The 23,382-nt window shown below is 43.5% G+C and overlaps 1 protein-coding gene across 1 annotated transcript in view; it reads left to right on the forward strand.

The window, feature by feature from the left end:
• The first annotated feature begins 2,436 nt into the window (after positions 1-2,436).
• LOC121283199 (rap1 GTPase-activating protein 2-like) overlaps positions 2,437-23,382 on the forward strand; it is a 327,656-nt gene continuing 306,710 nt past the window's right edge. Inside the window, exon 1 of the mRNA XM_041197449.1 lies at positions 2,437-2,536. Within this exon, the coding sequence (XP_041053383.1) occupies positions 2,493-2,536 (44 nt within the window). The 5' untranslated portion in view covers positions 2,437-2,492. The remainder of the gene's footprint in view (positions 2,537-23,382) is intronic.

Here is a 23,382-nt window from a genome sequence, read left to right on the forward strand (position 1 = left end):
TACTACACTTGTAGATCTGCCTCAGTCACTTACAGCAGTGCTTCGTCCAAATAAGGTTGATAGGAGAATTACTTCCATTCTGGTTGGGACATATGGTGTCACTATGTACAGGCATGTTTAAAACCATGGAGCTGTTAGCTCCCATGTTAGCTCTTGTTAGTTAGTGAAACAGAAACAGGCCATTCGGCCCAACTGATCTGTGCTGGTGTTAATGCTCCTAATGAGCCTTCTCTCACCATACGTCATTTAATTCTATCAATATATCATTCTATTCCTTTCTCTCACAGTTATTTAGGCAGTGAGCAACTCACCTGTTCAGAATTGGATGGTCCAAGGTTCGCTTCTAATATGTATCAAGTTAGGGAATGACAGCTGGGTTGGGATAGAGGAGAGGAAAATCAGCCAGTGTTCCCACCCAAGATTCACCGCTGAAAGTGGATGTCTGGATATTCAGTGAGGACAGAATCAGGATCAGCTGGGATTGTGGCGTGCAGTTGAGTACCCTGTCAAAGGCCTGGACGTTAATAATAATTTTGGCATCTAGTCCAGGCAGCTAGTGAATAAGTGTCAATAGCTTCAGAATAGTGGGAGGCAGAAACAGATAAGGCAAGGTGTTAGATCATCAGCCAAATGTCCTCTGGTGACTAGCTATTATTTTTCCCACTCCTTTTGATTCATGGAAGTGAGCCCAGACTCTACCACACTAAGGTACAGCATGTTGAAGGCTTGATGTTCCACATCATTACACTAATCTTCCTTCAGTTGCACCAAATTGGATTTTGGTTTAAAATGATTTTATCAGCGATCAAGAGTAGAATGATGACATCTTTCATGTGCCCTGTGGAGATAGCTTATGTAGAATCTCCAGCACAGAAACAGGCCATTCAGCCCAACTGGTGTTAATGCTCCTAATGAGCCTTCTCCCACCCTATATCATTTAATTCTATCAATATATCATTCTATTCCTTTATCCCTCATGTAATTATCTAGCTTTCCCTTAAATGCTGTTCTCCTAAACTATGCAAGCTGCACACTCTAAACACTTTCTGGTTAAAGAAATTTCTCCTGAATTCCTTGTTGGATTTGCTAGTGACTATCAGCTTTATGACCCTGGTTTTGGACATCCCCACAAGTGGAAGGATCTTCTCCAGGCCTGTCCTATCAAATGCTTCCTCATTATAAACCCTTCTATAAGGCTCCCTGCTAGAGAAAAGAGCCCCCAGCCTGTTTAGGATTGCCAGAAATGTATACTTGCAGGGAAGAGGACCTGTAATACTTTGATTTCACTTGGGGGCAGAGCTGCACTGCTCACAGATTAGATAAAGCCCTATGTTTTATTGATGTAATTATTTTAAGATTCTAGTGGTGAGTAGCAGTCTTGTGGTGCAGTGCTTAGCGTCCCTAATGAGCCAGAAGCTCTGGGTTCACAATCCCACTCCAGGCCTTGAAAACCAAGAGTCCATAAAGTGGCCAAACCTGTGGAGTATCAACCTGCAAATCCCTCCCAACATCCACTAAGGGTAGGTGATAAGAGTGGGAACCTCCTGGTCAGCCTGTGATGGAAAGAATGTTGGAACCTCTATCATGGCTATCTGTAACTCCAGGCCGCAACATGTATGTAAAAGTGAAGGAGAGCTGGTGCAGACACGATGGGCCAAATGGTCTCCTTCTGTGCTGTGTACGTTGCCATAGTAACTCGGACCCCCGAGTGAACTGCACTACACCACCGCCACTGGTAGCGAAGGCAAAATTGACAAGTGGGTCTAAAAACCTGGCAGCGTAATTAACCCTCTCAGCGCATCAATCCTGCGTTGTGCAGATTTGTTTTTAGTCTTTCCCAATTAAGATTTAATATTAAATAAAGAACTGAGAAGTTCAGTTCTGCAAGTTTGTCACTCGCTGCACTAAAAGAAGTTTTCCCCTCAAGTCGCCGCTGCTTTTTTTTTGAGGCAAATGTTGAGCAAAAATATCCAACGCACTTTATAGTCCAAAGATTTCACCGACTTCCTTTCTCTTGGACACAAAGTTTCGCCAGTCTCTGGTGCGACAGAAAACCACAACTTTAAACTTTAAAAATCGACTAAAATTTTGTTTTAAAAACCAGCTCTCCCTAGCAGCACATATTGCTTAAAGGGAAACGTGTGGTTTCATCCCTTCCCTTTCTGTATGTGGCTAAGTGAGAAAAGAGGAATTGATTTTTTTCTCTCTAGTTTTGATATCGCGATGGAGCTCGTCCTGCCCCGCCTCTCCAGAGAGAGGAGAAAAACAAAATATATAAGCAAGAATGCCCCTGTGTATCAATTATCGACACCATTGCACTTGATGGCAGAGCGATTTACACAGAAAGATCCAGGAAGTGGTGTAGATAGATTTCCTGTTTGACTGCTTCAAGTAGTGAATAATTGGGAGCCTGTTGTTACACACCGCTTGGCTAATTTAAAGGCAGGAGGTTCTCTGGCATTGTCAGTGCGCAGAGCTAGACTCTAGCAACAATGTTCCGAAGAAAGCGAAGTGTTTCTTTTGGGGGTTTCGGATGGTGAGTGCTTTCTACCTGCTTTGTGAACAGTTGTCTTCCCCTCTCGCGTCACTTTTTGACTATTTTCTTCCAGCTGTCGGTATATTTTTAAAAAAAGATGCAAACTGTGCAAAAGCGATTTGCGTATCGCAGCAGCTCTAATCACTGAAATTTGATTATTTATAAAGTTACGTGGGATAAAACAATCTCGCTGCTTTGGCTGTGGCAGGTCGCAGTAGTGTTTTGCAATTGCACGTGTATCTTAGATAAGTTAGAAACAAAAAAACTGCGGATGCTGGAAATCCAAAACAAAAACAAAAACAGAATTACCTGGAAAAACTCAGCAGGTCTGGCAGCATCGGCGGAGAAGAAAAGAGTTAACGTTTCGAGTTCTCATGACCCTTCGACAGAACTTGAGTTCGAGTCCAAGAAAGAGTTGAAATATTTCAACTCTTTCTTGGACTCGAACTCAAGTTCTGTCGAAGGGTCATGAGGACTCGAAACGTCAACTCTTTTCTTCTCTTAGATAAGTTAGTTGGTCAACGCACCACTTGCTGGATGAGCCATATAGGACAGGAATAAAGGACGATTGTGATCAGGGCTACTCAGCTGACTGACCTTATTCAGGGTAATGACTGGAGGAACTATAATTGGCCTTCAGCATCTCTGGGTTAAAATAAATCTCATCCCTCCCTAACTCTGTAATTGACTGCAGTGCCATCGCCTTCTGAGGTCATCTGTCCTCTTGCAGATCCTCGATTTTAATCGCTCCATGGTAGTCATGCCTTCAGCTTCCTAGAACATCAGCTCTGGAATTCCGTTCCTAAGCCTCTCCGCCCCTCCACCCTACCTTCCCTCTTTAAGAAACTCCTAAAATCCTGCCTTTTTGACCAAACTTTTGGCCATCTGCCCTAATATCTGCCTATGTGGCTTGGTGTCATATTTTGTTTGACAAAGACCCCGTGAAGTGCCTTGGGAGGTTTTATTATTTTAAATAATATAAATATAACTTGTTTAAAAGCAAAAAAACTGCGGATGCTGGAAATCCAAAACAAAAATAAAAATACCTGGAAAAACTCAGCAGCTCTGGCAGCATCTGCGGAGAGGAACATAAATATAACTTGTTGTTGGGCTTCTGTTCCTGATTGCTATCCAATGATGTGTGTTGGTAAATGCAGTTGTGGAAAACAACCTGGATTGCTTATGATGCTGCTCTGGTCAAACAAGCTGCAGGGAATTTTCTTACCTTCTCCCACTTTGCAAGCCCATGGTTTTCTCCGGAGCAGGAGAACCCCCGTGGAAATTGCAGGCATTTATCTTGACTCACACATACTTGAGCAAAACTTGGTGGCATCCATCAAACTGCAGTCTAGCACAAATCAGAGAGAGAATTGGGGGATGCAGAAGGGGCTACTGCACTGTCATAGATGATGTCTGTCAGATGAAACGTTAAACTGTGGCCCCATCTGTCCCCTTATGTGGGTGTAAAAGATCTCATTTCAAAGAGCAGGAGGAGATCACCCCGGGGTCCTGCCAGTCATTATCCCTCAACCAATGTCATTAAAAGCAGATTATCTAGTCTTTATCTCATTGCTTTCTGTAGGAGCTTGCTGTGTGCAAATTGGCTGCTGCATTGTCTACATCACAACAGTGACTACACTTCAAAAATATTTCTTTGGTTGCAAAGCACTTTGAGGCACCCTGAGGTCTTGAAGGGTGCTGTATAAATGCAAGTCTTTTTCCATAAAGCTGCAACTGCATACTTGTCACCTTGAGCAGTTGGACTTCTATTGTTATAGTCTTAACTGATGATATACAGGCTTGATAAAAAGATTGGGATTTTCACTTTACTTTATTGAGAGGATAATAAAACCTCACCCCTTTATATGGTTACAAAGTAACTTGTGGCTACTGTTCTACTCCCTACAGATGGCACTGCTGCATTCTATAAGCAAATAGTTCAACTGTTGCCAGCCACTGAATGCTGTCTTGTTATTCTGTTGAAATATTTTTTGCATGATTATCAGGTTTATAAACATGACACAGCTACACAACTGATGTTAAAGGTGACATTGCATTGCTGATTATAGATGGTAGGGGAAGCCAAGAGCAGCCCCACAGTGAGAGACAATAATGATTCGACTCTCCTGAATCCCCCTATTGTTATTCTGACCTGCGTAGTTCCATGGTGAATGGAAGTGTGCCTATCTCCCTATATTGGAGGGACAGAGGGGAAAAAATTGATTGAAGGCTTCTTACCAATCACTGTTTATCACTATTGCCAGCCATGAACCTGGCTGCTAGTAGTAATGAGTGTAGAACAGGAATAGAGAGAACTTGCATTATTATAGAGTCATTCATAACCTCAGCATATCCCAAAGTGCATTACTGCCAATGAAGTACTTATTGAAATGTCCACACAACAGGCTCCCTTCAATTACAATATGATGCTAGCTAATCTGCTTTTTACTGATGTTAATTGAGGAATAAATATTGGTCAGAACATTGGGGAGAACTCCCCTGCTCTTCAAAATATATTTTGGGATTCTTTTCTGTCCACCTGAGGGGAGCACAGTGTAATGTCCCATCCCAAAGATTTCAATGGTGCAATTCTTCCTCAGTACTGCACTGGAGTATAGGCCTAGATGATGTGCCCAATACTCCAGTGTGGGATTTGAGCCTGCAATCTCCTAACTCAAGAGGTGAGCATGCTACCTATTGAATCACAGCTGACACTTTGCTTATGATCTGGGAGACTAATGACAGGGGAATAAAAATGGGTTTAAACCACAATGTGATGTATTAAAAATAAATTAGAAAATGATGGAAATACAAATAAGTTGGCCATTATCCTTTCAATTGGATGTTTTTTATTCATTCATGGGATGTGGGCATCACTGGCTATGCAGCATTTATTGCCCATCCCTAATTGCCCTTGAGAAGATGGTGGTGAGCTGCCCTCTTGAACCACTGCAGTCCATGTGATGTAGGTACATCCACAGTGTTGTTAGAGAGGGAGTTCCAGGATTTTGACACTAACAGTGAAGGAACTACGATGTATTTCCAGGTCAGGATAGCGTGTGATTTGGAGGAGTTGATCCTCTGGTTTGGTGGTAATGGTAAAGTGGGAGATATGCCAGGCCATGAGGTTACATATTGTGGTTGAGTACAATTCTGCTGCTGCTGATGGCCCACAGTGTCTCACGGCTGCCCTGTCTTGAGTTACTAAATCTGTATTCCATTTAGCAAGGTGGTAGTGCCACACAGCATGATGGAGGGTATCCTCAATGTGAACATGGGACTTTGTCTCCACAAGGATTGTACAGAGGTGACTCTTACTGATACTGTCATGGACAGGTAGATTGGTGAGGACAAGGTCAAGTATGTTTTTCCCACTTGTTGGTTTCCTCACCACCTGCCACAAACCCAATTTAGCAGCTAAGACTTTTAGGACTTATCCAGCTCGCTCAGTAGTGGTGCTACCGAACCACTCTTGGTGATGGACATTTGTGGTCCCCCACCCAGAGTACATTCTGTGCCCTAGACACCCTCAGTGCTTCCTCCAAGTGGTGTTCAGCATGGAGGAGTACTAGTTCATCAGCTGAGGGCGGGTTGGGGGTACTGGTGGTGGAAGGCGGTACCTGGTAATCAGCAGATGATTTCCTTGTCCATGTTTGACCTGATGCCATCAGACTTCATGGGGTCTGGAATCAATGTTGAGAACTCCCAGGGCAACTTCTGCCTGACTGTCTACCACTGTGCCGCTACCTAACGTTACATAAGAAGTAGGAGCAGAAGTAGACCATTCAGCCTCTCGGGATTACTCTTCATTCAATAAGGCCATAACTGATATTCTATCTCAAATACACCTTCTTGTGCCCTGTACCCCTTGATTCCCTTAGTGTCCAAAAATCTGTTGATCTCTGATTCGAAAGCACCTGCTGCTCCCTGTGGTAGAGAATTCCAAAGGTTCTCTTCATCATAGTCTAACTAGCCAACCCATTGCGGAATGAGACTCCTCATTGCAACCTGTCCATCATCTACAAGGCCCAAGTCAGGAGTGTGATGGAATACTCTCCACTTGCCTGGATGAGTTCAGCTTCAATAACACTCAAGAAGCTCGACATCATCAAGGACAAAGCAGCCCGCTTGATTGACTCCCCATCCATCACCATAAACATTCACTCCCTCCACCACTGATGCACGCAGCAGTAGTGTGTACCACCTACAAGATGCACTGTAGCAATTTGTCAAGCCTCCTTTGGCAGCAGCTTCCAAACCCACAACCTCTACCACCTAGAAGGACAAGGGCAGCAGATGCATGGGAACATCACCACCTGCAAGTTCCCCTCCAAGTCACTCAACATCCTGACGTGGAACTATATGGCTGTTCCCTCAATGTCAGTGGATCAAAATTCTGGCAGCCCTGTGGGTGTACCTACACCACAGGCACTATCTGCAGCGGTTCAAAAGGCAGCTTACCACCACCTTCTCAAGGGTAATTAGGGATGGCAACAAGTGCTGGCCTAGCCAGTGACACCCACATGTCATGAAAGAATAAATTTAAAATAACACTAAGGTACATATGTAGAGAAAAAGCCACATTCTAATCTCAGAAAGAATTTCAATTTGAACAGTTACTGTAACCGTTGTGTGTTCAGGTGCTGACGGCTAATTGCCAAATGCTGAGCTCCATATTGGGCAGGGCTAACCATCTGAGTCCTACTGGTACTGTGACTCAGACCAGAGATTTCTCTCAACTGTTAGTAATAACACCTAGTGAATCTGAGATGCTGTTACACCCTGTGGTACACATGGCGCATCATGGAAAATGCAATAACACGCTTGGTGGTATGCAGCTAATGCCTTCTAGTCAGTGTGACCTGAACTCATTTCATAAACAGCTGAAGGCTACAATGGGAAAACAGAGAGGCTGGTGCTTTGAAAGGGTGAAATTGAATGGGTTGAAAAATCTTCTTTATCTGACCTTAACTTGTGACCCACTGTACATTTCCAACCTTCTCATTTCCCACTTCCAATTGGTTCCTTTTATCTCCACAATCAGAATGTTCTGATTTCTTGAGATAACTGCCATTTTGTGAAAAATGTGTGCCAGTGGACCTGTGCAATGTTGCATGTCACTGTGTGAACTTTAATTGGCTGTCCTAGTTTTAGACCTGGGGCTGGCTGTACTGGGAACTGAGCTCCTTCCCCCAAAACCAAACCGAGGCCCTTTAAGTGTATGACGAGATGCGAGTGGAGCATACACACCGGTATGTACCAGCCTGAAAGGCATGTTTTTATGCTAAAAATTCTATATAAAGTTCATGCATTTTGCTATTCCTCCTTCCGTAATGGACCCTCCAAGTCCTGCTCCCAGAATTCCATCAGGTTTCCGAATCTGCCTTCATTCATGAAGGGTTAGTGTGATGAACAAGATAGAAAGGTGCTCCAGAATGTTGCAAGCACCAGTCCCAATAATTAGGTTCACTAGATGATTTTTATAAGACAATTCACAGTCTACCAGGCCACATCTGGAACTTATGCAGCCTGATTGAGTCCGTGGGCCAGATCTTTGCTGTTGAGGTATGAAGCTCAATTCAGGAAATCTTCTGACTCATCTGTGTGGAAGTGACACACGCGCACAAGGAATTGAGGCCTGGGGCAGATCAGCCATGATCTTACTGAATGGTGGGGCAGGCTTGAGGGGCCAAATGGCCTACTCCTGCTCCTAATTTCTTATGTTCTTATGTTTTGCATGGTAAGTGGTGGGGGTGGGCGGTGGGGAAGTGGGGCTCTGATCAGGTTGAGCCTGCTGTGATCGAGTCTGGCCCGCTGCCTCTGGTCGCTTTTCAGAGGCGGCAATGGAAGCACTCAAGTGCCAAGGCAGGCTGGTTAGAGGGCCTAACTAAATTCTCCGAGACTTTGGTACATTTGTATAAAAGACTGGTAACCCCTCTATCCATCATCCCTTACCGTCCCACCCACCCCGTTGCCCCCCCATGCCCCCATATCCCCTTGCCACCTCCATGCCTCCTCATAACCACCTCCCCCCACCATATCACCTCCATAGCAACTCACCCAGTATCCACTTCAAGACCACCTCAGGAGCAATGTGGAAGTGAAAAATACTTCTATCAACCTAAGAGAGCTCTGGGTCTCATTGACGCTTGATACTGAAAAATAACTCTCATTCATGAAACCCATTCAAGATCTTTAAATCCCCCTCAGTCAATCTGTTGTAAAAACAAACAAACTTCTATTCATTAACCCCATCAAAGATGGCTAATCATTTGATAGCTGCTTAAGACTACCAATCAAAATTTGAGCTGAGACCTCTGCTGAGGTAAATGGTTTTGGAGCTTTTGAAACTCAGCCAAGCATTCATCACATGTTCAACTGTAATGACAGTCTTTGGGAAATGTCAACAATGAAATCCGTTGAAACTTCAGGAACAGATGACTAATTATTTTTTCTAAGTTACACCATATGGTCTGTCAATCAATTCACTTCCAATGAAAGCTGTCTGCTTTTTTTACTCCAACTGACAGCAGTAGCCTGTTCTTTTTTTCATTTCTAAAGGGCTGTGGATTTCAATAACTTCAGGTCATGACACTTGAACAGATCTTCTCCACCCTTGACATGTGTTTACACCTCTTCCTTAAATTTGGCACTCCCACACTGCAGCTTAAGGCCCTTAGAACAGTAACGGTGGGGCACTAACTTCAAATGGCGCTACTGAGTTTGGGTTTCCTGTCCGTGTTGTCTTGGCCTGTCCCCTTCCCTCTGTTAACAAAGGTGGGACCTGCCCGAATTGGGAGCAGGACTTACGTATCCGGGTTATGCCCACAATTTTTAAAGTCTCCGGAACCAACCTGACTCCACAAAAATACAGCACCATGTCCCTTGTATAAATGGCATGTGGTGGGTTGCAGCCCCTCTCCCATTATTTGAATGCGATTGGCACGCTGGAGGAGCACTTCATGGTTTTACTCCCGGACCTGGCCAAGGTGTCCATCCACAGATCCAGGTTAGATGTGATCTGCTGGGGTGGGGGTGTGGAGGGGCAGTGTGGGTGTCACTCTGCCCGCCTGCCCACCCACATGTCTCTGTTCTGTAGCCTTGCCTGTGTTCAGGTGGCCCTGGAAAAAGAGTACACAGTGTACCTCAGCACATTAGAGCCTGTCAGAGACCAGGCACTGGACATATTGATGGTACAGAAAATAATAGCCTTGTTAATTAACTAAGTTTCTCTTCCTTTGCATACTTTAGGAATTTATTGTATGTGCTCTTTTTAAAATTGGGCCACTTTTGTTAGATCAATTTACGTAAATCACTGGCACTTGGGACAATCCAGTGTCATCTTGGTTGGCTGATAAGATGAATGGTGTTTCCAGGAGATGGGCTGGGGTGTAAAGGAAATGCTCAGCCAACTAAGGTAGCGTGCAGCTATTTGGCACTCACCATTTCTGCAAGTTTCTGGAGATAATGGCTAACTTGGAGAAAGCAGCAATGTACTAATTCATACATATTTTTATTCATTAGTTGTCAAGTTGTTAAGGTTGTCAACAGCCTTAATGGGGTCACTAGCATTGTCTTGTTTCTTCTCTGGTTGTCTTCAAGCCTCCCACAGTTCCACGTCTCGATGTTATCCACCCATCCGATTTGTTTTCTTCCTCTTCTGTTTTTACCCTCAATTTCTCCTTCAGTTATTGTCAGGACAAGGCTGTTGGGTCTTCGTTTCCAATGTCTGGACTTGGCTGTCTTTCCATCTCTATCTGTACTTAATAATCCTTTTGATTCCTGAACTTTACTCTTGATCAAACCTATCATCAGTTTTTCTGTCCATCCAGCTGATTCTGAGCATCCTGGTCCTAACCCACATTTCAAAAGCTGTTATCCTCCTCTCATCCTCTAACTTCAGGTTCCAACTCTTACATCCATAGAGTGCAACACTCCACACTAGTGACTATACTAGATTTTTTTAGCTTCACGCTGATTCTTTGGATTTCCAGACATTAGTTAAGTCATTGGTCATGTTTCTTGCCATAGCAAACCTAACCAGGAGTTCATTCTTGGATATAATTTTGGTGTTTATCATCAAGCCAAAGTACTTGAATTTGTCCACTGCCTCTATCTTGATGCTTCCAATCTTGACTTTTCCATTGACATTTAGAGCCATAATGTTTGTCCTTCCCTCATTTATATTCAGTTCAAAAGACTCAGTGTGTCTTTTGGCGAGGCTTGTCATAATGTCCATCTCTTCCTTTGTTCTGACTATGAGTGTGATGTCATCTGCATACCTGAGATTCCACATGCTACAACCTCGTATGATGCAGCCACATTTCTCTGGTAGCTCCTCCTGCACCATCCTCATTATCTTCTCTCACACAGCATTAAACATGGATGACGGAAGATACCCCTGCCTGACTGCATTCTCAAACTGGAATTGGTTTGTATGCCTATCGCCAACTCTGACGATTCCTGAAACATTTCTGTATAGCTCCTGTATTAGCCACATAAGACTTTTGGGCACTCCAAAATCTCTAAGTCTTCCATAGAACATCATGTTGGACAGCATCAAAAGCTTTGTCATAGTCTATGAACATGAGCCAAAGCTGAACTTCCTGTTTATTTTCACATTTCTCCGTGAGATTTCTGACCACATGCAAGGCGTCAATTCTACCCTTCCCAGGAATGAAGCTGAACTCCCCTCTACTGCTTTTCCATTCACACAGGGAGGTGGGGGGCAACTCTGTGCCCGATGATGTAAGTAAAACTTTAGATGCATGATTGATGATACTTAGCGTACGATGTTTTGGACAGTCCTGCTGCTCTCTTGGGCATTGTGACCATCTGAGATATAGTCCATTTGCAAGGCCACTCAACTGTTGTCCATAGCTCATCAATAATCTCTTTCGTTGCATCTACTACTCTTTCACCTCCTGCTTTTAGTGCTTCTGCTGATGTCTGACCTTGTCCTTCTGCCTTTCCACTCTCCATGTTATTTTGTGTTACTGCAAATACTGCTGATCTTTTTGTTTTAATTCGGCTCTGACATTTATATTTTCAAGGGTTTGCACATAAAAGTAGAGAGCAGAATTGAAAGGTGTATATTCGGTGCAGATTGCCCCTGTGGTCCAATAGGTTAATACATTGTGATGCTGAACAACTGTTAAGTGCCAATCCAGTTTAAGGAGATGGCCACTGGCTTGAAAAGACATGCTGGTTGAAATAGTCAGCCAACAGAGAAAAATCGGCAAAGCTAAGAGTAGGAAAGTTCATGTTCCTGATCTGAGCTTTGGATCAATTGGACTTTGAATAGGTTGAAGCTTGAAAGGCAGATTGACTGTGTGGAGTGATTGGTGGCCAAAGGTCATGTGATGAAACCTCTAGGAATACATCCAACTGGAGTTGATAACGCTGCAGAAGGCCCACCTCTTTCAACAAGAAGCCTCAAGCCCTGCTTTGGTGAAATTTGGCAATGTATAAAGAAAGAGTGGAGAGATCCAATGGAACTGACTCTCACCGCAAATTATAGCTCTGCCTGACCTGGCTCAATGCAATCACACTTACTCCTTCCTCTAGTTTCAGGTGCTTTTAATATAGTAATAGACTAAGTGGAGGAGATGTCTGGGAGTGACTTTTAAGAATCCTATGATGTTGGAGTTGCACAAAATTAGACACTTAACGCTTGAAGTTGCAGCAGTATCTATGTTATCTCACTGTGGCAGACCCAGTGTTCAAGTATGCCAAAGCTCTAAATGATTTCATTGCCTGCTATGAGTCCTGTCATGACTGAAGATTCTGATGTGGGAACAGTATGGACGTCCACAGAACTGACAGTTCATATTGTTGTTGCTAGTGGTTGGAGGAGCTTCTGCAGCTGCACCACTGGCCTTCCTCTGGACACATCGGACCTAGCATGTTTTGGCATGGGTGGTCCTCGAAAAACACTGATCCAAATTTTAGTGCTTGCCTCCACATGGGCCAGTCTGCAATTAATGAATGCCAATTAATTCTATAGGCATTTCATCTTGCACTCATCAGGACAATCACAAGCCACTCAACAGTCCCTTCTCATACAGTATAAAGTTGTTGTTTCCCCTGACATTGATATTCTTGCGATTGTCCTGATGAGAGCAAGACAAAAAGCTTTGACAGAATGACTTTTTTCAACAATACTCAAGTTCTGTACTATCAAACAACTATTAATTTTATATAGTTGTCCATATCAACAGCAATAATTTGCATTCAGTAAAATGCCCCAAGTTACTTCACAGGAGTGGTACAGGCCACATAAAACAGATGATCAAAAGCTTGGTTGAAGAGATTGGTTTTAAAGGAGGAGAGTCGGAGAGGTGGAGGTTTCAGAAGGGAATTCCCGATTTTGCATAAAAAGCGATTGTAAGTACAGATGTTAGGTGCCACCAGCCTTGCCTTATTGAAGTTATGAGGTTCAGCATTGTGACATCAATTCTGGCACTTCACGAATTAATATTTTTGAACTTGGTACTTCCGATTCATTTGGCTTTTTGCTTCAAAACAATCACATCTGTGAAAGTTTGTCGCACCTTTGTGTACAGCTTCATGTTGCCTAGTTTGAAGGTGTTTTAAATGGTGCAACAACCATTTGTTTTCTCATGTTGGATGCAAGTGGCACATTTACCCAATGTTGAAAGTTGGCTGAGTTTTCAGCAATTGCACTTTCACACCATCAGATAATTTCTGCAGATTTAAAGGACTGTTGCCAGGAAGTGAAACCCCTCCCTTGACTTGAAGCACACACCCATGATATGGTACAGTTCCAGTAAATCTAACAAAATTTGTTTTTTCAGTGTTCTCCTTTTTTAGAAAAAGATCAGTGGTTATGTAAGCCAGTAAGAATTGAATAAGTCCGTGTGAGTAGTTTGGTTATTTGTCCCATCCTTGTATTTAAATCCATTGATACCTTTTCTCTATATTTAACATACTCATACCCAGTGCTACAGTCCCCTGTGAACTCTCCATTTCTTTAACTTTGGGCTTCTATGTATACCCGCTTCCAGGCACCCAATCATTGTCAGTTGTACTTACTCCTGTCTCTGCCCCATATCTTGGACTCACAAACTCATTATCTAATTCACCAAGGTTCCTTCAACTGCACGTCCCAAACCCACAACCTCGACCACTTAGAAGGACAAGGGCAGCAGATGCATAGGAACATCACTACCTGCAAGTTCCCCATCAAGTCACAGACTGTCCTGACTTGGAACTATATTACCATTGCTTCACTGTCACTGGATCAAAATCCTGGAACTCCCCTCCTAACAGCACCTACACCACGTGATATGGTACATGCAGTGGTTCAGAATCACAGAATCACAGAATCGTACAGTGCAGAGAGGCCCTTCGGCCCATCGAATCTGCACCGACACGTGAGAAACACCTGACCTACCTACCTAATCCCATTTACCAGCACTTGGCCCATAGCCTTGAATGTTATGATGTGCCAGGTGCTCATCCAGGTACTTTTTAAAGGATGTGAGGCAACCTGCCTCCACCACCCTCCCAGGCAGGCATTCCAGACCGTCACCACCCTCTGGGTAAACCTCCTGCCCCTCACCTTGAACTTATGTCCCCTTGTGACTGACCCTTCAACTAAGGGGAAGAGCTGCTCCCTATCCACCCTGTCCATGCCCCTCATAATCTTGTACACCTCGATCAGGGTCACCCCTCAGTCTTCTCTGCTCTGACGAAAACAACCCAAGTCTATCCAACCTCTCTTCATAACTTAAATGTTTCATCCCAGGCAACATCCTGGTGAATCTCCTCTGCATCCCCTCCAGTACAATCACATCCTTCCTATAATGTGGCGACCAGAACTGCACACAGTACTCTAGCTGTGGCCTCACCAAGGTTCTATTCAACTCCAACATGACCTCCCTACTTTTGTAATCTATGCCTCAATTGATAAAAACAAGTGTCCCATATGCCTTTTTCACCACCCCACTAACGTGCCTCTCCGCCTTCAGAGATCTATGGACACATATGCCAAGGTCCCTTTGTTCCTCAGAACTTCCTAGTGTCATGCCATTCATTGAATACTTCCTTGTCAAATTACTCCTTCCAAAGTGTATCACCTCACACTTTTCAGGGTTAAATTCCATCTGCCACTTATCTGCCCATTTGACCATCTCGTCTATATATTCCTGTAGCCCAAGACACTCAACCTCACTGTTAACCACTTGGCCAATCTTTGTGTCATCCACAAACTTACTAATCCTACCCCCACATAGTCATCTATGTAATTTATATAAATGACAAATAATAGGGGACCGAGCACAGGCACTGGCTTCCAGTCACTAAAGCATCCTTCTGTCATCACACTCTGTCCCCTACAACTAAGCCAATTTTGAATCCACCTTATCAAATTACCCTGTATCCCATGTGCATCTGCCTTCTTTATAAGTCTCCAATGTGGGACCTTGTCAAAGGCTTTGCTGAAATCCATATAAACTACATCATCTGCACTACCCTCATCTACAGACCTGGTCACCTCCTCAAAAAATTCAATCAATTTGTTAGGCATGACCTCCCTCTGACAAAGCCATGCTGACTATCCCTGACCAAACCTTCCCTCTCCAAATGGAGATAGATTCTTTCCTTCAGAATTTTCTCCAATAGTTTCCCTACCACTGACATGAGACTCACTGGCCCGTAGTTCCCTGGCTTATCTCTACGACCCTTCTTAAATAACGGAACCACGTTAGCTGTTCTCCAGTCCTCTGGCACCTCCCCTGTGGCCAGAGAGGAATTAAAAATTTGGGTCAGAGCCCCTGCAATCTCCTCCCTTGCCTCCCTCAGCAGTCTGGGACACAAATCGTTCGAACCTGGAGATTTACCCACTTTTAAGCCTGCTAACACCTCCAATACCTTGTTACTCCCTATATCAATTTGCTTAAGAACCTCATAGTCTCTCTCCCTGAGTTCGATACGTTCATTTTCATTCCCTTGGGTGAAGACAGACGTGAAGTATTCATTCAACACTCTAGCGATGTCCTCTGGCTCCACCCATAGATTGCCCCTTTGGTCCCTCATGGGCCCTACTCTTTCCCTGGTTATCCTCTTCCCATTGAACTACTTATAGAATATCTTGGGATTTTCCCTACTTTTACCAGCCAGAGCTTTCTCGTATCCCCTCTTTGCTCTCCTAATTGCTTTCTTAAGCTCCACCCTGCATCTTCTAGACTCCACTAATTACTCTGCTGATTTGCTTCCCTTGTACCTGCTAAAAGCCTCTATTTTCCTTCTCATTATAACCTGAATATCTCTGGTCATCCATGGTTCTCTGGGCTTGTTGCTCCTTCCTGTCACCCTAGAGGGACATGTTGAGCTTGTACCCTCCCCATTTCCTTTTTGAACACCCCCCGCTGCTCTTCTGTCGATCTCCCCACAAATAACTGTTCCCAGTCTACCTTGGCCAGATCCTGCCTTATTTTACTAAAATCCACTCTTCCCCCAATCCAAAACATTTCTTTGCAACTTGTCTATTTCTTTGTCCATAACAAACTTTAAACTTTACCACGTTGTGGTCGCTATCACTAAAATGCTCCCCCACCACCACCTCAGCCACCTGTCCGGCTTCATTCCCCAGAATTAGGTCCAGCACTGCGCCATCCCTTGTTGGACCCTTTACATATTGACCTAAAAAGTTCTCCTGTACACATTTCAAGAAATGCATTCTATACAAGCCACTATGTCTATCCCAATTAATGTTGGGATTGTTGAAATCATCTAATATAATTACCCTATTGTTATTAACTTTTGTAACTGGCCTCCTGTACTGGGCACAAGTTCCCCTTCTGTGTAGTAAAGCAGGAGGCTCAACCTGGTGCAATATTCAAGCGGTTCTGTAAATGGGTCAGCAGCCCATCTGCCTGAAGTGAGAGCAAGACTGCTTTACTATAGTACAGGAGGCCAATTACAAAAGTTAGATACAAATAGACAGACTGGTACACCATGCAATCTCCAACTAGTTGCAGCAGGTGTTGAGCAACCTAACCGGGGCCATGAAGGCAACTGCTGGAGACAGCCCAGGAAAGAGCCTAGGAAATGTTAGTGTTTCTATGATTGTGTCCCCAGAAGAAACAGAGGTGCTGCACATTCTTACTTGCTACTTTTGCTAAATGCCAAATGTTTACCGCGAACTTTCCTACAACTTTGCTGTACGTTCTTGCTTTTAAGAAATTTGAGATAAAAGTTCACTCGTTTGACCAAAAAACATCTTGGCAATAATCATGGCCACTGATTGACTCTTGCATGGAAAGAATGCTGAAATTGATCCCCAGTACACTGGTAAAAATGGGGAACCCTCAGTGAGTTTTGAGATGTGCCTGCCATGCTCAAAATCTCAAAAATCAAAATTTCTCACACTTCACATCTCACACCTAAAATCTGTTTCTTATAAAAAATCATTTTCAATAATAGAGAAAATATTCCACCAATAAAAAATAGTTGACTTCAAAAGTTTTCTTTTTTGAAGAAGACAAGTCTGATCTCTGATTTAATAATTTGTTTAAGAATAATTAGCTTTTACTAAATTGATACAGAAAGGCTCATTAACTTCAATGTGTGATCTTGCAGGGACACCATCAGTTACACTATAAAGCTGTGCTTTAGCAGCATAATAATACATTTTACATTGCATCGTGTGATACCCCTATCTTTATGAAAGAAATGTGTCCCCTGAATAAGGAAAGAAAAGAAATAAAGACTTGTATTTCTCTAGCACTCCTCACGACCACCAGATGTCTCAAAGCACTTTACAGTAAATGAATTACCTCACTGAAGTATAGTCACTGTGTAATGTAGGAAACTGATTGGATATATTTTACCTTCTCACCCATTACAATGTTTTTGTGCCAAATGTCTTATGGTTTGACGGTTTCTACTTGTGAATGAAATTCCCTGCTGACATGAATCTGCTACATTGACATCTACAGCATCAGATACACAAGTAATTGGATACCATTGGACAGGAAAAATTGGGCTGTGTTGGAGCCGGGGAACCAGCACGCTGGCCAGCAGCGCTTGGCCAGGACTGGGGCCTAAAAATCAAGCCCAATGTGTGCATCTCAGTAGGACTAGGACACAATCTTGATTCACATCCTTTAATCCTGAACTGATCCTAATGTGTTCATTTTGACTCTGGGGCTGATCTGAACCAGTGATTTTGAGAAGCCAGAGTTAAGCCATGGGCTATGATATATCAGTTTGAGCATGAGAACTTAGAGACAGTCCTTTACTACTTCTTATCATGTCCACGGACAGTCTATACATGACCCAGCCAGAACTGGACATGTTTTGCGCCTTGTTGTTGAAATCGCAAAATCTGCAACAGTGCAGGGTTCCTCTAGCGACAGGCATTGCAGGAGATGTTGCATAGTCTGTGGCTTAATTCCACATTCACAAGTTGTCGGGCTGGTTGTATATCCCCATTTGCTTAGTGACACTTTTGAACGACCTACACCAGTCCTAAGTCTGTTAAAGCACTTCCAGGTTGCCCAGTTGCAATTAGCTCCTGGGGCACAGCTTTCATCCGGTAGAATTTCCATCGCTGGGGGTTGTTCGAGACTGGCGAGCCGATCTTTCCACAAGGTAATGCGGGCTTTAGATGGGGTTGATTGTAATGGAACAACACTATTCATGAAGCTCTTCCATGACTTTAGGTGGCTGAGTATAGGTGTATGACCATGTAGATGGTGCCTCTCATCTGGTGTTTGACTGAGTCACTCTTTCTTGCTGGCTACCGTTCTTCTTATATCAGGAAGAGCGATACCCATTGGTGTTGGCTGTTGGTGTTTGTTGGTTTTAAACAACCTGTGATATGTCAGCAGCTTGCATTCAGAACGGCATCCATCTTCTTAGCATGAGTAGATCTTTCCCATGCAGGGCAGGCATATTCGGCAGTGGAATAGCAAAGAGCAAGTGCACTGGTTTGCAATGTTTTCGAGCTTGCTCCCCATTTTGTGTTAGTGAGCTTATTCAGGATGTTGTTTCGTGTGCTCACTTTTGCCTTTGTCTTTTCGATGTGGTTCTTGAAGGTGAGGCATCTGCCAAAGGTGACTCCTAACTAGATAGGGTGCTCGCAATGCATCAGTGTTGCTCCACACCAGGTTACTTTAAGCTGGCGTTTGGCTTCACGGTTTCTGAGGTGGAATGCACAAACTTGTGTCTTTGATGGGTTTGCGCGAAGGTGGTTTTCTTCATAGTAGGATGTTAGTCCCTCCAAGGCCTCAGAAAGCGTTTTCTCCACGATGTGAAAATCAGTGCTTTGGGCAGTGACACAGAAGTCATCAGCGTATATAAAACGGCATGTGACACCATCTATAGGTTGGTCATTTGTGTAAATGTTGTACAGCAGTGGTGCAAGCACGCTTTCCTGAGGAAGACCATTCTTCTGAATACGCCACCTGCTGTGCTTCCCACCTAGTTCAACATAGAACCGGCGATTCTGAAGCATGCTTTTTTAGTGTTCTGTTGAAGGGTCATGAGGACTCGAAACGTCAACTCTTTTCTTCTCCGCCGATGCTGCCAGACCTGCTGAGTTTTTCCAGGTAATTTTGTTTTTGTCATGCTTTTTAACAGCTTTGTTAAGTGAATATCTTTTGTCAGCTCTAGGATCTTGCAGAGGAGACATCTATGGTTCACTGTATTGCAAGCTGCTGACAGGTCTACAAAAACAGCACCTGTTACCATCCCTTGTGTGAGGTTGAGCAGTTGGCTTGTTGTTGATTTGCGGGGGAGGAAACCTGCTTGCTCTGGAATGATCTTCTCATTTACAGTTGGTGCTATCCTATTGAGTATCAGGTGTTCAAACAGCTTATTGATGTGGCAAAGCAGTGAAATTGGCCGAAAACTCATGGGATCTGAGGCTTTAATAATGCTATTACATGTGCCTTCTGCCAAATATTAGGTAGCTTGTGTGTTGCCAGGCAGTGGTTGAACAATTGTAGGAGCCATTTCTTTGCTTGCTGTCCAAAATGCTTTATCTGCTCCGTTGCTATGTTGTCAAGACCAGTTGCTTTCCTGTGTTTTAGACTAGATATACCAGTTTCCTGCCCTTCCATGGTGAATGGTCCAGTGAAGCCAGGGTCATCGCTGTACTTCTTCCTATCTAGTTGTGCTCTTGGTTGTTTCTTGTTGATTTTTCCATTTAGGAGCAACTGGTGTGCAACTTGGTTTGCAGACACATTTGGATGTTGGGCAGCTTTCTTGGGATCGCCTCCAAGTTTGTGTTTGAGAGACCATGCCTTCTTGCTGTTTTTTGTAAGATCTGTTGACTCTATCAAGGTGTCCCAGGTATTTTGACACTCTTGAGAGATACTTAACGTCACCCTCTCACCAGTGGATATTATTTCCTCTGAGAAGGGGTCAGATTCAAACATTGAGACATACTCCCAGTAGAGTTCAGTATTCTCCTTGGTGAGACCAGAGATGTAGTGTGCTCTATAATCTCGGGGGATCTTCCTTCTGGCTGTTTTCTGGACAGCTTTTGCAAACAGGTTGTAGTGCTCAGGTAATGGTTTAATGCATTTAACCTTGCGGTCAAGTGCTCGTGTGAATCTGTTCCAATTGGCCTTCTTGAAGTTGAAGCACCTTTTGAATGGTACGACAGTTGGTAACACTGCTGCATTTACCTGGATACCAATAGGACGGTGTTGTGTCTGTGGTATTGGGTCTGTGACAAGCTTCGTGCAGAGGTCAGCGATGTCGTTGCTGACAATGGCAAGATCTAGGTTATAACTACACTTCCAGCAGGCACTGTGGAAGGAGGCTGGCATTTTAGGGTCGTGGATGAGATAAGCTGGTTAGCGTCCATCCATTCTTTGACTGCTTCTCTATCGTTGTTAGGCTCCTTGTACCCTCATTGGGTACTGTGGCTATTAAAGTCTCCAATGATGATCTGTGGTTTACTGTGCAGGTTGGGTACAGGGTTAGAGAAGCTGAAATCTGTACCAGGTAGCTTGTGCACTGAGGTCACTACTACTTAGCTCAGCTCTACAGTTAGAATTTCGATGTTGTCCTCCTCTGTTCTACAACTGAACTAGCTCTAACAAATACAGCACTGCCATATTGTCGATGAGGTCTTTCAATAACCAGGAACGTTCTTGGTATTTTTGGGCAGTTGTCCTCACTTCCTCTATGTGTCTCCTGCAGGCAGAGGACATCACACTGCAACTCATTGCATAATGTAGTTAGGATGTTTTGTTTAGCTACAGAGAACTCTTCAACATTAGCAGATGTAACAGTCAGTGCCAAGACCCGTGTTTCTGACATCAACGACTTCCGTCTTCAGGCATGAAGTTGGTACTTGATCAAATCAGCGGTACAAAAATGTTGTATACACTACTTGCTGTGCATGGTGGTGGTAAAAACAGGCCCGTGACGTGAACACTTCTACTTTGACTTTTTAATATTAATTATTGATGTACCAACCTAAACATTTTAAGCCACATGCTTTGCCATTGAAACCCAATCATTACCTTATATCTAAATGCTTAAGGGACATGCAAACTGTATGTTCGCCAGAGATTTTAGAATTGCTTATCTGGCATGGCATAATCATTATGTTATAGCCTTGAAATTCATCGTTATTGTTAGCTTGCAAACTACATCTGACTGACCTTTCTAGTCTGGGTCTAACCCATTGTTTAGGTTGTTGCATCAATAATTAGTATTAAATAAATGTCTGAAGTTCTCATGCTCAAACTGATATATCATAATAGGCTGATCAATAGATTTCTCTGTGGACAGTGGCTAACCAAAGCCACATAGCTATGTGATATATAATGTCCTGTCAGATTTACCTCTCTACCCTAACTCCCAGCTCAACTGAGGTCCACTGCCTTGAGAAGCATTGGTTATTCTCAGGAAACTTAAGTTTGCAGAACTCTGTGGCACAGAGAGATCTGTGTGTCCTGGTGCATGAATCACAAAATGTTCATATGCAGACACAGCAAATGATTAGGAAGGCAAATTGAAATGTTTATTGTGAGGGGACTGAAGTTTAAAAGTAGGGAAGTTTGGCTACAATTGCACAGAGTGTTGGTGAGACCACATCTGGAGTACTGTGTACAGCTTTGGCCTCCTTACTTAAGTTTTTAATAGCCTTAAAAGCAGTTCAGAGAATGTTCATTTGACTGATTCCTGGGTTGGACATGCTGGGCCTGTATCCATTGGAGTTTAGAATGAGAGGTGATCTTATTGAAACCTAAAAGATCCTGAGGGGACTTGACAGGGTGGATGCTGAAAGGATGTTTTGCTTTATGGGAGAGAACAGAACTATGGGACACAGTTTAAAAATAAGGGCTCTCCCATGTAAGATGGAGATGAGAATTTTTTTCTCTCAGAGAGTCATTGATCTTTAGAATTCTCTTCCCCCGAGAGCAGTGAAGGCAGGGTCATTGCATATTTTTAAGGCTGAGTTAGATAGATTCTTGATTGACACGGGAATCTAAGGATTATGGGGGACGGGTAGGCAGAAAAGTAGAGTTGAGACCACAATCAGGTCAGCCATGATCTTATCAAATGGCAGAGCAGGCTCAAGTGACCGAATGGCCTACTCCTGCTTCTGGCTTGTAGGTTTGTATACGTATTAATATTGAGAGGAGTGGGTTTTGAATATCCGCCTAAACATTGGACTTCAAAATAGAGGCTATCTGAGGCTTGAAAATTATGAATCCTATACAAAATCTTAATTGCATCCTTCAATGCTGATAAGATGCATACAGTTTTGACAGCGGTAAAGTAAGAATCCCTTTATCGTTGTACGTTTGTTTCTTGCAATTATTTTAATACGATACATGATGTAATGTCTTTGCTTAAGGGAGCTGGCTACAGTTGATCAAAGATTCTCCAGATTAGGGAAAAGAAAATTGGCCAGAGTTTCCCTGCCATGTGAGCCTGAATTATAAAACCATACAATGATACACCACAGAAGGTGACCATTCAGCGCATCATAGCTGTGCTGGCTCTCTGAAAGAGCTATTAAATTAGTCTCACTCTCTAGCTCTTTCCCCAAACACGTTGCAATTTTTCCCCCTACACATATTTGTCTAATTCCCTTTTGAAAGTTATTACTGATCCTGCTTCTGCCATGAGAACTCCTTCACAATTAGTCAGCCCGCCTGTCTGCATTTACAGTCAAGGCGTGCGTGTGAATAATGACTGCTTGGGTGAGGGACCAGAGGCTGCCTCCTGCAGAACCAATGTCAGCTGAGGAGTTAAAGCTGTCAGGGGACAAGGGGACGGGTTTTGGGGGCGGGGAGGCGGGGGGGTGCGGGGGTGTGGAAAGAGCCACAGGAAACTAAAAAAGGTAAAACTAACACCCCAAGTGGTGAGATGATTCAAAACTGTGCCCCCTGCTGGACTGAAGTAACTCCCCCCCCCCCCACCCCCCCCCCCGCCACCCCCCAAGCTGTTGAAATTTCATGTTGCCCCTCACATTTATGAATTTGTAAGTGCTAATTTCTGATGAGAGTTTTGTGCATTGGCTGGAACATCCGGGTGATCGTAAAAAGCATTATATAAGTGCAAGGTTTTTTTTGCTCTGAATTCCTTTGTTCCACAATATGTCAGTAAGCATACTCTGTAGATAGATACATTCAGTTGCATGTAGTATTGCAATATGTCAGTAAGCATACCCTGTAGATAGATACATTCAGTTGCATGTAGTATTGCAATATGTCAGTAAGCATACCCTGCAGATAGATACATTCAGTTGCATGTAGTATTGACATTAACAAAATTCAAATATCGCTCTAAGATCAAGGGATCTTTAACAATAAAGAAAAACCAATCTTATATTCTCTCAGGTAGGTGCC

Source organism: Carcharodon carcharias, chromosome 10 (assembly GCF_017639515.1).
Source record: "Carcharodon carcharias isolate sCarCar2 chromosome 10, sCarCar2.pri, whole genome shotgun sequence".
Taxonomy (NCBI): domain Eukaryota; kingdom Metazoa; phylum Chordata; class Chondrichthyes; order Lamniformes; family Lamnidae; genus Carcharodon; species Carcharodon carcharias.